General features: G+C 42.7%; 1 protein-coding gene across 1 annotated transcript in view; it reads left to right on the top strand.

Annotated features, from left to right (window-relative positions):
* Positions 1–13,547, top strand: part of LOC128693278 (uncharacterized) — a 586,781-nt gene that overhangs the window by 335,950 nt on the left and 237,284 nt on the right. Inside the window, exons 10-13 of the mRNA XM_070104248.1 lie at positions 5,845–5,953; positions 8,504–8,598; positions 8,814–8,897; positions 9,612–9,707. Coding sequence (XP_069960349.1) covers positions 5,845–5,953; positions 8,504–8,598; positions 8,814–8,897; positions 9,612–9,707 — 384 coding nt within the window. The remainder of the gene's footprint in view (positions 1–5,844; positions 5,954–8,503; positions 8,599–8,813; positions 8,898–9,611; positions 9,708–13,547) is intronic.

Here is a 13,547-nt window from a genome sequence, read left to right as displayed (position 1 = left end):
ATTATCTCTTCAGCTACAGCAGGACTCGAACCTGCAAACTCTGTATCATTTATCAGAGTACGCAGTACTTTACCACGAAGCCAGACTCCAGATAAGTATGGCCTCCTAGCCGGATCTTGATGCAATAACTTTGAAAGCAAGCCTGGTGCTCCGGGGTATTGGGTAACTTAAGCATTTCAAATTCCTTTCGTTGTTCAATGCATGTAGCAGGATTTTGATGAAATAACTTTGAAAACAAGCCTGGTGGTTCGGGGTATGGGGAAAAATCATCTAGTTTTACATAGTCGTGCCAAATAGGTAAAACTTGCAATTTTGGCTTAAATAGAAAAGCTCTTCTTGCCGAATAAGGCAAGCCAAAATTTGGGTACACAATAATTTCGCAAAAATCATTCTGAACCTAACGAAAAAAAGATATTGTGTTTGTCTATTATTAAATTATTATTAAATTATTGTTTATTGTTAAATTATTGTAAATCAGTAACCAAACTGCAGCAGGCCAGGATTCGACCCCACGACACATAGTGTCCAACCCTAGCCTGCCGCAGTTTGGTAAATGATTCAAAACCACTTGTTTCGTGGTTTCTTTGCTATATAGAATGCTTGAGGAAGCGGGTATTCAAACAGGAGGGGGCTGACATTTATCCTTGAGCATAGATCTAAACGAGTGTCCTCGCAACATGAAAAAAACCTAGTTCGATAGGCTCATGTTGTTTGTAGGACCGATGGTTCAGATGGAAATATAAACACAAATGCAGTATAATGTGATCCTTTATTGACAACGTTTCACCCACACAGTGGGCTTTTTCAAGTCACACACGGATCTACCTGGGGTTGGAAGGTACGAGAGTATTTATAGGCATGTTCAGAATGTTGAGGTCAGGTGGAGAATGCTGCATCTGATGATCTACCAGCTGGGGTTATAGAGTCTTGGGTAGCTTGGCAGGGGTATTGGACAAGTTGTGAGTACACCTTCTGCAGTGTTCTATGTTCTTATGTGGGATAGCGATGAAGAAGTTTCTTGGCGAGTGGTTCAGCTATGTTATAGAAGCCATTGTTCTGGTTGAAATTGTTGGTTGTAGAGATGAGCGATGATTCCAGGATTCTTCTGTATTGAGTGTTGTCTTCTGTGGCTATAAGTCTTGAGTTTCTGTAGTTAATTAAATGGTTGTGTGAATTGCGATGTTGTACACAGGCATTCCTTGTATCGTCAGTCCTGCTTGCATATTGGTGTTCTGAAATACGTGTTTGGAGGTCTCTTGATGTTTCGCCCACATATAATTTGTTGCAGTCATTACAAGGGATTATGTATACCCCTGCAGAGGATGGAGGCTTGTCCTGTCTACTACTGGTGATGTCCTTGATGGTCATGGTTGTGGAGGTAGATACTTGGAATGATGTTTTCGCAAAGATGTTGGAAACATGTTTGGCAATGGAGTTGGTTGGGAGGAGTATGTATCTCTTCTCGGCAGTGTCTTCTCTGGGTGTGTTGAAGATGTTTAATGCCCGCCGTCTGCAGTCTCTGATGAAGTGACGAGGATAGTGGAGTTTAGAAAATACTTGTTCAATTATAGTGCATTCTTCCTCAAGGAACTCATTGCTGCAGATTCTGAGTGCACGTAGGAAAAAGCCTATAATTACACCACGTTTAGTTTTGGTGTCGTGGTGAGAGTAGAAGTGGAGAAGATCGTTTTGGTTGGTGGGTTTTCGATAGACTTTAAAACGAAGTTCGTGGTCAGCTTTGCAGAGCAGAACATCAAGGAAAGGAAGAGTGTTGTAGACTTCTTCTTCAAGTGTGAACTGGATTGAAGGCTCGACCTGGTTGAGCTTGTCTTGGAGAGCTTGAACGTTGAAGCGTTTAGGAGTTATGAGGAGAATGTCGTCAACATAATGGAGCCAGGTGACAGACGAAGGAATAATGGTGGAGAAACGTTTGGCTTCTAGATGTTCCATGTATAGGTTCGCCAGGACTGCACTGAGTGGCGAACCCATGGGTAGTCCAAAAGTCTGCTGAAAGAGGTGATTTTCGAAAGAGAAACACGTAAAGCCAACACATAGTTCAACAAGGTCGATGAAATCGCTGGCTGGAATGGGAAGATCAAGTGAATCGTCAATTTTCCTGCCCAAGAGATCGATGGCTTGTGTAGTAGGTACTTTGGTGAATAGGGAAGTCACGTCAAGGCTGGAAAGTTTCTTGTTCCTGATGTTGATGTTGCGAATGCGGTTGAGAAGATCACCCGAGTGTTTGAGATGTGCTGGACTGATAGTGCCCAAGAGTTTAGAGAGGTGTTTTGCGAGAATTCCTGAGAGCTGGTGGGGAGCACTGCCTATTCCCGAGGATATGGGCCTCAGTGGGATACCAGGCTTGTGAGTTTTTGGCAGGCCGTACATTCTGGCAGGTCTGGGGTTGCTGGGCATGGTGTGCAGAAGTTTCTTCCAGCCTTGACGTGACTTCCCTATTCACCAAAGTACCTACTACACAAGCCATCGATCTCTCGGGCAGGAAAATTGACGATTCACTTGATCTTCCCATTCCAGCCAGCGATTTCATCGACCTTGTTGAACTATGTGTTGGCTTTACGTGTTTCTCTTTCGAAAATCACCTCTTTCAGCAGACTTTTGGACTACCCATGGGTTCGCCACTCAGTGCAGTCCTGGCGAACCTATACATGGAACATCTAGAAGCCAAACGTTTCTCCACCATTATTCCTTCGTCTGTCACCTGGCTCCATTATGTTGACGACATTCTCCTCATAACTCCTAAACGCTTCAACGTTCAAGCTCTCCAAGACAAGCTCAACCAGGTCGAGCCTTCAATCCAGTTCACACTTGAAGAAGAAGTCGACAACACTCTTCCTTTCCTTGATGTTCTGCTCTGCAAAGCTGACCACGAACTTCGTTTTAAAGTCTATCGAAAACCCACCAACCAAAACGATCTTCTCCACTTCTACTCTCACCACGACACCAAAACTAAACGTGGTGTAATTATAGGCTTTTTCCTACGTGCACTCAGAATCTGCAGCAATGAGTTCCTTGAGGAAGAATGCACTATAATTGAACAAGTATTTTCTAAACTCCACTATCCTCGTCACTTCATCAGAGACTGCAGACGGCGGGCATTAAACATCTTCAACACACCCAGAGAAGACACTGCCGAGAAGAGATACATACTCCTCCCAACCAACTCCATTGCCAAACATGTTTCCAACATCTTTGCGAAAACATCATTCCAAGTATCTACCTCCACAACCATGACCATCAAGGACATCACCAGTAGTAGACAGGACAAGCCTCCATCCTCTGCAGGGGTATACATAATCCCTTGTAATGACTGCAACAAATTATATGTGGGCGAAACATCAAGAGACCTCCAAACACGTATTTCAGAACACCAATATGCAAGCAGGACTGACGATACAAGGAATGCCTGTGTACAACATCGCAATTCACACAACCATTTAATTAACTACAGAAACTCAAGACTTATAGCCACAGAAGACAACACTCAATACAGAAGAATCCTGGAATCATCGCTCATCTCTACAACCAACAATTTCAACCAGAACAATGGCTTCTATAACATAGCTGAACCACTCGCCAAGAAACTTCTTCATCGCTATCCCACATAAGAACATAGAACACTGCAGAAGGTGTACTCACAACTTGTCCAATACCCCTGCCAAGCTACCCAAGACTCTATAACCCCAGCTGGTAGATCATCAGATGCAGCATTCTCCACCTGACCTCAACATTCTGAACATGCCTATAAATACTCTCGTACCTTCCAACCCCAGGTAGATCCGTGTGTGACTTGAAAAAGCCCACTGTGTGGGTGAAACGTTGTCAATAAAGGATCACATTATACTGCATTTGTGTTTATATTTCCATTGTGTCGGTATTTTATACCATTTATTTCGATGGTTCAGATGGTAAGGTAACATGTACGTACGTTATGTGGTCTCTTCAGGCGGGAAAATGTGTCGTGGGTCCGAATCCTGGCCTGCCGCACTTTGGTAAATGATTATATATATATATATATATATATATATATATATATATATATATATATATATATATATATATATACTCACACACACACACACATATATATATATATATATATATATATATATATATATATACGTATATATAGTGGACTAGGGACACGTCCACAGCAGGAATCGAACCTGCTAACTCTGTATCAGAGTCCACAGTACTTTACCACGGAGCTAGACCCGCGATAAGTATGGGCGCTTAGCCGATGCTGAGCGATGTTTCCCTATTCCCCCGGTACCATACAACCGGGCACCAAGCTCGTTTTGAGCTCCGTGGTAAAGTACTGTGGACTCTGATACAGAGTTAGCAGGTTCGAATCCTGCTGTGGAAGTAGAGACAATGTTTGTATATAATTTCGCCTGTTTGCGAATTGCTATGCATATATGTATATATATATATATATATATATATATATATATATATATATATATATATATATATATATATATATATATATATATATATATACGTATATATAGTGGACTAGGGACACGTCCACAGCAGGAATCGAACCTGCTAACTCTGTATCAGAGTCCACAGTACTTTACCACGGAGCTAGACCCGCGATAAGTATGGGCGCTTAGCCGATGCTGAGCGATGTTTCCCTATTCCCCCGGTACCATACAACCGGGCACCAAGCTCGTTTTGAGCTCCGTGGTAAAGTACTGTGGACTCTGATACAGAGTTAGCAGGTTCGAATCCTGCTGTGGAAGTAGAGACAATGTTTGTATATAATTTCGCCTGTTTGCGAATTGCTAAGCATATATGTATATATATATATATATATATATATATATATATATATATATATATATATATATATATATATATATAATGTGTGTGTGTGTGTGTGTGTGTGTGTGTGTGTGTGTGTGTGTGTGTGTGTGTGTGTGTGTGTGTGTGTGTGTGTGTGTGTATGTATGTGTATGTATGTTATGCTACTTAAGTTGAATAGGAGGGTTGTGGTGGGTTTGGCCCGTTCGGCCACGCGATATTCTGTCAACAGCCAGAATTATTCATGATATCATTATCTTTTTCCTGGTTATTTTGTTTATACCTTTCTAGGCTAGACTTCAAGTGGTAGACTGGTGTAAGGGTAAACTGAGTGACATATGAAATAATGCATTTAAAGATGGCACCGTGCAAGAATGTTCACCAACCCCAAAACTACATCTTTAAGTGTGATGAACTGATTACATCGTCCTCACATCATTGTTTCTACTAACTCTTCTGTATAAGACTGAAGGCGAAACGTAGGCGAAACGTTTCGAAATATAGATATCTAACTACTGCATATGTGTCTTACTCATCAACCTGTCGGTCTTGTATGCCATTTCCATATTCACGATGAGAACCAGTTCTGGCTTCGTGTCCTATATTCCTGACCAATGGGAATGCTTGAAGGAGAAGCATGAGCTATGACGTAAACATCTGGTTGCGCATTCCATTTGTCGGGGGAACCTAATGTAAATACGTTCGGTGTCTGGCTTGTAGCAGCGTGTTTTTCTGCTCCTAGAGCCCTTATTTCTGAAGATTTTTCCACTGTAGAATGTCGGTGAGTATCTGTCTCTGTCTTCAATGCAAATATAAAGACGTAAACTTCATTTAGAAGTGTGGATTCCGCTTGAGTTAAATTTCAATATGCCAAAGTTAAAGAAAATTTCTCATTCAGCCTGAGATACCACACTCCATCTTGTGCTCAGCGCCATCATACATAATGGTGTATACAATGAAAATTTGCGAACATTTCTTGTATGTTAACACTCATATTATGTTTCCTGGTCTTTTCAGTTAACTAACAAGATGTTGTATAGCTCAAAAGTCCAATACAAGAATACGGTTGTTGACACAGATGAAGACTCAGAAAGTGAAGTAGAATCAACGTTGACTGTGAAGACGAGTGTGTTCCAGATTATTATTATTATAATCAAAAAGAAGCGCTAAGCCACAAGGGCTATACAGCAGTGTGTTCCAGAGGAAGTAGGAATGTCCAGAGAAGACGAGACTGAACAACCTGCACAGAAAATAAATGTGAAATGCAAGATACAATAGTCTTCCACGTTGTGTTATGTTTATGTACCTCGTTCTTTCACATTGGTAGGAACTTTCTCTTATTATTTTGATATTTTTTTATTTGATAATAAATTTGAAATGTGTATTGTGTCTTTTATTTCTTTCTTTTTAGGTGGGAAATTTCTCGTACGACTTTACTGGTGGTACAAGAAGTTTAGTATATTTGCATTTTGGTGATTATGCACAACTATTTTTTATTTCGATAGATGTATTATTATCCCCGAAGAACAGTTTTTCAATTTAACAACGGTTAATGGTGCACCCATTTTGTTTTTAAACTACTAGCAAATTGAAAATTAAGACACATGTGCAACATCTGGTTATCTTTATTGTAGACGTTTCGCCATCCAGTGGCTTTATCAATAAAAACTCTAGGACACAATCTGAAGACAGTAGAACTATATACAAAATTTGAGGTAATTAGTCCCTCAGCCTTGGAGGTGGTGTGAAGAGCACCGTAGTCGTGAAGATTCTGGAGCACAAGCAAGAAGGTTGACGAATGTGTACTAACTTCGGGTGAAAAGGGACGGGTAGCAGACGAGGGCATAGTTACTGGTAGGCGGGATTCCCCAGTGGAAGTAGGTCATACCGAAAGGGATGGGTTAGTTGTAGTAGTAGTTGCAGTAATTTTAATCTTGTCCCTGGTGTATACCATTCTTATACTACTAGCAAATTGTTTCCAATTGTTGAGACCTTGGTAAAATGCTATGGTCAGATGGGCTGTAGGATGTCCCTTAAGGTCCATATCCTTGATGCTCATCTTGACAATTTCAAGGAGAATATGGGAGCATACTCAGAGGAGCAAGGGGAGCGCTTCCACCAATATATAATGGACTTTGAATACAGATATCAGAGATCTTATAACGAAAACATGAGGGGAGACTACATTTGGAGGCTTAACCGGGAAAGTGATTTGTTGCATGTTCGCAAATATAGAAATACTGCTCATTTTTAACTTTGTAAATATGTTTCAAAAAGTTTAGAATAAAATATGTGTAAATTTTATAATATTTATGTAAATTTTATTAATTTTATTATACGTTTTGTTTTACATCCAAAACTAGCGAAAAATATTGAAATTTAGCCATTTTTTTGTCAAAAATTCATCCTGTAAGACACAAAAGCAAAGTTTAAAGAGAATAAAGGGCATTTTCTATTGTTTTGCTATAAAGGGAGTTGGAAAACAACACTAACTTGCCAGGAACAAAAATTGTGTTACATAGTGTGATTAGTATCTCATAGTTAATAAATACACAATACGTAGTGGAGAATTGTGCCGTGCCGATGTTCTGGGCACGTTGCTCTGAATCATGGTTTGGAACGCCGAGCCGCTTTTGGTGACGAGTGTCGGGGGATATAGGCACAGGTGGATGTGACTGTCGTCACATTGAGTAGACAGTGACCCCAACTCGAGTAAAGATTCTGATGAACAGAGGTATTGGGATCCTCTGACGGCCACAACACTTGTGAAGCAGTTGAGTCACCAGTTGAGAACCACTACGAAGCGTTGGTGGGGTTATAACTAGGGAACAGCTGCTAGAATGGTGTGTACCTGATTGCGAGTTGGCTACAAGTGGAAGGGGGACCAATGTAGGTACAGATGCCAGATTGAAATAAAGATCATTTTAAAGATCAGTGCTGCCCTTCTTATCTTGCCTGTGCTGGATGACCCGAGCCGACAATCAAGGCCAAAATAAAGAAAAACAAAATTACACACCAATCGAGGAATCTCTTACATAACAGGCATACAGTCTCTAAAAGAAATGGTGAAGATTAAATGATGACATTACACTATGTAAGTCCAAATCAGGATGGGAAGAATGAGGGGAACAAACCTAAAAAAAAAGTGAAGCTCTTGTTTAAATCAAATTAACCAAAAGACATTATAAATTAAGTAGGAGTGGAATGAATACTTACAGATTTGATGGGAGCCAAAAGTCAAGTGACTGGCAACCACTCGGAGGGACCACCAATCATTCATACTTCCACCTCTCCTATCTAATGAACTTTTCCCTTGCATGCATCTTCTGCATCTCTGTCAGTAACAAATCAAGGTAAATTAACATACATAATGTGCGTAGTTTTCACATTAATATTGAAATTAATGATGTGTGGTGATTAATATAAAAACGTGACGAATGTTTAAGATGTGTCAGTGTGCGATGAAGATAACAAAGATAACTTGAGTTGCACTTGAGTGATTGGTGGTGTGACATTATGGCATCAGGTCTGTGCAGACGTGTAAACACTGCTAGCATTGAGCTGTTCCTAGGGGCCATCACCCCAGAAGTGTCTTAAGTGTTATTGCCGAAAATCATGAGGGACACGTACGGGAGTGCAGATGAAAAGTTGTATGGTGTTGCTCTGAATTGGGCAGTTCGACTATTCATGAAGTTGCTGACGACACAAGTGTACGAGGCAATTGTGGAGCAGTATCGAGACATAGTAATAGAAGTTACTGACATTGTTCAGGTACTGAAAGACGTGTCTAAACACTACACCTGGCTTAAGTTGTGGAATGTGCCATTTGAGGTTGATGAAACAGATCTCCAACAGGGGAAGTGGGTTGATGATGCATATATAGGTTTGATGGAAGAAACTTTCCTCCTGAAGATGTCGTTAAGACATGCTGTGACTTCCTATGTGTTCATCTGACTTTCTTAAACAGATAATGGTGACATATGCAGGACAACGCCGAACATCCAGAATTTGTGGGGAGTTTGACTATATGGCACCAAAGTGTGGTCGACGTGTGGTCGTGGAACCGGAAGGTTGTGGAGTGATGGGATAACTGTCTCAGATGATAAGCCTAATAGAGATGTTCCGACTGAGGAGGCCGATGAACTTTTGGATGTGGGGGTATGGTCGGAGGCAATTGAGGATGGAGGCTGAGGGAGCTGGTCTTGGTGAGGAATTGGGAAAGGCTTTACTGAGTATGTTTCCACCCAGAGGGGGAAGCGTCGGAGACATTTGTGGAGGGCTTACAAGTAGTGTGTGTCAGAGATGGCGGAAGTGGAGGAGGCAACCCTAGCTAACGATGAGGGAGTCGCACCCAAAGGAGGCACCCATTTAGAGGATGTGGAGGTAGAGGTACATCGAGAGGCAGAGCTAGAGATGCGTGCCGTAGAGGATGTGGGTATAAGGAAGGGGGCAGCGACGGCCTTGGATTCGGATGACGTCCTGATGCCTGCATAAAGGCCAGGATAAAAGGCATGGGTAGAGGTGGCCAAGAGTACTGGGAGTGGAAAGCATAATAAGCAGAGAGCTAAAGACCTCGCTGGAATGGGGCTTGGGGTGAGGAGTAAAGTGAGCCATACAAGCAAGGGTGCAGACGTGAAAGGTAGTGTTGGGCAGTGTGGGAGAATATCTTACCTGCCGGCATTCAGTGTATGACTATCAAAGTGAATGGTTTATGTGTGAAGGCAAAGAGTGATTGGCTTGGGAGGTTTATAAGTCAGTATCATGTGGATGTTGTATTTCTACAGGAGCACAGCATTAGGGAGGTTCAGGATTTCGTAGTACCTGGTTATGTGGTATATGCGGTACCTACTGTGTGCTTAAAAGAGGGTGTAGCCATTTTGGTGAGTGAAGCAAGCCCGTTTGTATATCACCATAGTGAAAATGGAGGGGATGGGAGAGTGTTCTGAGTGGATGGGAGCTGGCAGAATGAACCTATGTCCTTAGTTTGTGTGTATGCGCCAGTAGATGCAGATGTACGGGTTAAGAATGCAATCATTAGGGAGGAGTTAGTCAAGTTTTTGAGGCTTTTGACATTGGCTATAGTGGGCAGAGATTGAAATTGTGTAATTAGAAGGGGGGATGTTGCACCGAGGGGGGGGCAGGTTACTATTCACCAGTGCTGAATGAACTGGTGCATGATGTACAACTGTGGTTGTATTGGATCGTACTTTTGTGAGGGGGGGGTGGGTTACGGGGCACATTTGGATCGAATTTATAATACGTCTTTTGTGAAATTATGTTAGATGAGTACGTCACAGTGGCTTATTCCGATCATAGAGTGGTTAATGCTGAGGTGGGGTAGGAGTCTTTGTCCTTGCGACATGAGGAGTATTGGAAATTTAATACAAGGATGCTAAGTGATGAAGAGCCAGTGGTAGGCTTCGAGGAGTGGTGGAGGAGGGAGCAAGAGGGGTTGGTGGGTAGGGGGAGTTGGTGTGTTGGTGGGATGAGGTGGCCAAACTGGTGATATGTAAGTTTTATGTCTGATAGGCAAGAAGGGTGAATAATATGAAATACAGGCTGGCAAATTATTACGAGGACAGACTAGGGCAATTTCACAGGCAGGGGGATGTAACGGGGGTGTATGCTATTGAAGGAATGGGCTAGAGGAATACATAATGAGTGTTTTGATGTGGTGAGGGTACAGGTGTCGGTAAAGGAGGTGTTTTTAGGGGGCAGCAGCAGAGGAGGAGGGCAACTAATATACCAAGCTTGGAGGTATATTGCAAAGTCAAAGGCTTCAGGGAAGGGCAGGTTTTACACAATACAGAGTTGATGGGTGTGTTTGTGGATGGGTGGTATCAAGGTTTTTGGGTTGTAAAATTTGTGGGAAAAGGAGACTTGGTGGAAGTATGTGCGCGAATACTGTGCAACCTGGGGCAGAGTGACAGGACGGCGTTGGGGGTGGGGTGATTGAGAAAGGAGAAATTCGGAGAGCCTTGATGGCAAAAGTGAACGGTAAATCTCCGGAGTTGGATGGGATTCCAGTGGAATTTTATGTACAGCATTGGAACTCTTAGTGTGCATTACTGGTGCTATTGCTGAATGAGATGAAAGACGAGGGTAGGCTGGGGTTGGTGCAGTCAACGGCAGTGGTAGTGAATAAATTAGACACATGTGCAACTCTTGGGAATCTTTATTGAGGAAACGTTTCACCACACAGTGGCTTCATCAGTCCATACATATGAGAAACTTGAAGAACAGGAGGAGAATGAGGTAATCAGTCCCTCAACCTTGAGTCGATGTGGTCAGTCCATCAATCTTGAATAGAATACGGCATATGGGCGGAGAAGCAGCTTATAAACCGTAGGCAGGAGAGGTGCAACAGACGTAGGTGGTATCACATTTGCCCAATGTGGAAGTAGGTCGTGCCCAAGGGTTAGCAAGCGAAGAATTTCCAAGTATTAAGATCCCAAGAAGTTGCAGTGTCTGACAGGTTTGTAGATGAATGGTTCACAGAACCGACAAGTTGATAAATTAGACACATGTGCAACTCTTGGGTATCATTATTGTGGAAGCTGGACATTCCAGGTGGGGTAGTTGAGATGTATGGCAGGGCGATGGGTATGGTTGTAAATGTGGGTAAATGAAAGACAGTGGGGTTGGGTGAGTGGGAGGACCGTGAGGTGTGGGGTTGCTTGGTTGTCACAAATGTGGATCGTTCTTTAAAGATTTGTGGAATAATGTACGCTGGCGGTAGGGATAGGGCGAGGTAGGTTAATTCGGAGAGGGTAGTGAATAGATTGCAGGGGTTGACACCGTATCATTTATTAGTGATGCAGAGGGCTATTGTTGTCAATGTCCTGTATAGTAAAGTATGGTATGTCGCTAATGTTTAACCTCTCACGAGGGAGGCGATTGGTCGAATTCTAGTGAGGGTGTTTCGATTCTCATGGACGTCAAGGTGTCATTGGCAGAGGAGGGAGGTGGTTATGTTGCCGGTGATAGAAGGGGGTTTGGGGCTGTTGGCTCTGCATAAGAAGGTGATGTGTGTGTATGATGAATAGGTGGTCATGTGGGCCAGAGCTTTTAAGGGAGGGTGCCTAGGGAAGGTGTATGAAGTGCTTAGGCAGACTTTTTGGGGTAGGAATTTGTGATTGAGTGGTTGTTGAGAGTGTTGATGGTGGCAAGGGAGCTAGAACGGATCAGGGTGAGGGTGCTATATAGGACTTTATTGGTACACATAGAGGCCTCATTGGTAGCACTAACTTGTGCATATAGGGTCCAACCTAGGAAACATGAGGTGATGTTCATGTTCATACATGGAATCATGGCATTGAGTGTGGTGTTATAGAATAGAAGGGCGGTGGAAGATGGAGTCTGTAGATTTTGTGGGGAGGAGGAGACAGCCTTTCACGTTGTGTATTTTTGGAAGCACCTGGAGAGACTAAGGGGGGGATGGTTCACTCGTGTTTTAACTTTGGTGGGGGGGGGGAGGAGGATGTCAGTTTTGAGGGCGCTCAGTTTGGATGTGGGTGGGGTGTCGAAGACAGAGGTGAGGGCTGCAGCGTACATGGTCGTGGATTTTTTTTATCATGTGAGTGTATATGAGAGAGAGGATTTGAAAATATGGCATCGTATATTAGCAACGAAGATTTATCGAACCAAGTGTAGAAATATAGTTGTGTATGGGACTAAATGGGGGTCAAGGTGATTATGTGGACATTGGCGCTGTGACCCGAGGGAGCCCGTTCCTTGGTACGGGATCTGGGGGTTGGGGTTCTGGGTGTGGGATGCCACTGGAGGTTTGTGCTGTAGTGAGAGTGCACGCAATTGTGGTTTAAAGGTGCGTTGTGATGGTGATAACGGACGGGCGTGCTTACAGTGTGTGAATGGGTGTGTTGCCATAACCTTTATAAGCGTGGCTGGTGGTAGAATGTTGTACGAAGTTGGAGAGGTTGCAGTGTATTATTGGGTTAATTAATGTTGTGTTTTGGCATGGGTGCATAATAGTGACAACTTTTGCATAATCACGAATCACCTCCGGCAAGTATCATTTCGTTGCCCGGCCCTAGTATTGGGGATCCGCCTTACTCCTTTGATTCACCCGACCTATGCACGTCTTTGACCATGCCTTGATAATACTTCATTTAGGACTCCTCACAGCACTTTCTAACTCTGCCTTTGTTATCCTCTCCACCCCTGGCTACTCAGCTCCAGGAACACCCTCAATTCTGCAGCGCTGTACGACCCTAGTGGGCTTAGCACCTCATTTATATTATAATAATAATAATTGACAGCAACAGATTTACTACACAACCTTTGACTATACTTCCTTTAACACTCCTCATCGCCCTTACAAACTCTACCTCCATTATTCTGGTCTACAAAAATGCCAAGTTTATACGGTCCTGAACACAAATTTGAAATATGTTGTGCATCATGCATAATGAAAGACGATTCCACTAATCAAATTATTAATTTGATTAAATTGTACATTTTGGATTGTAAATTTGTTTTCAGTGACTAATTCTACTTACAGAAATCTGGCATGGATCTGAGAAATCCTTTGTCCCCTGTGTTGAGTAATTTGTACATGGAGTATTTTGAGACCAGAATTCTATGTAACATCTCTGTTCTCTGTTGTCTGTCCATGACGAGGCCTGGTCTCAGACCGAGCCGAGAGGGCGTTGACCCCCGAAATCCTCTCCAGGTATACTCCAGGTATATAATGAGATTGC

Source organism: Cherax quadricarinatus, chromosome 90, assembly GCF_038502225.1.
Source record: "Cherax quadricarinatus isolate ZL_2023a chromosome 90, ASM3850222v1, whole genome shotgun sequence".
NCBI classification, from domain to species: Eukaryota; Metazoa; Arthropoda; class Malacostraca; order Decapoda; family Parastacidae; genus Cherax; species Cherax quadricarinatus.
This window is presented reverse-complemented; position numbering and strand designations above follow the sequence as displayed.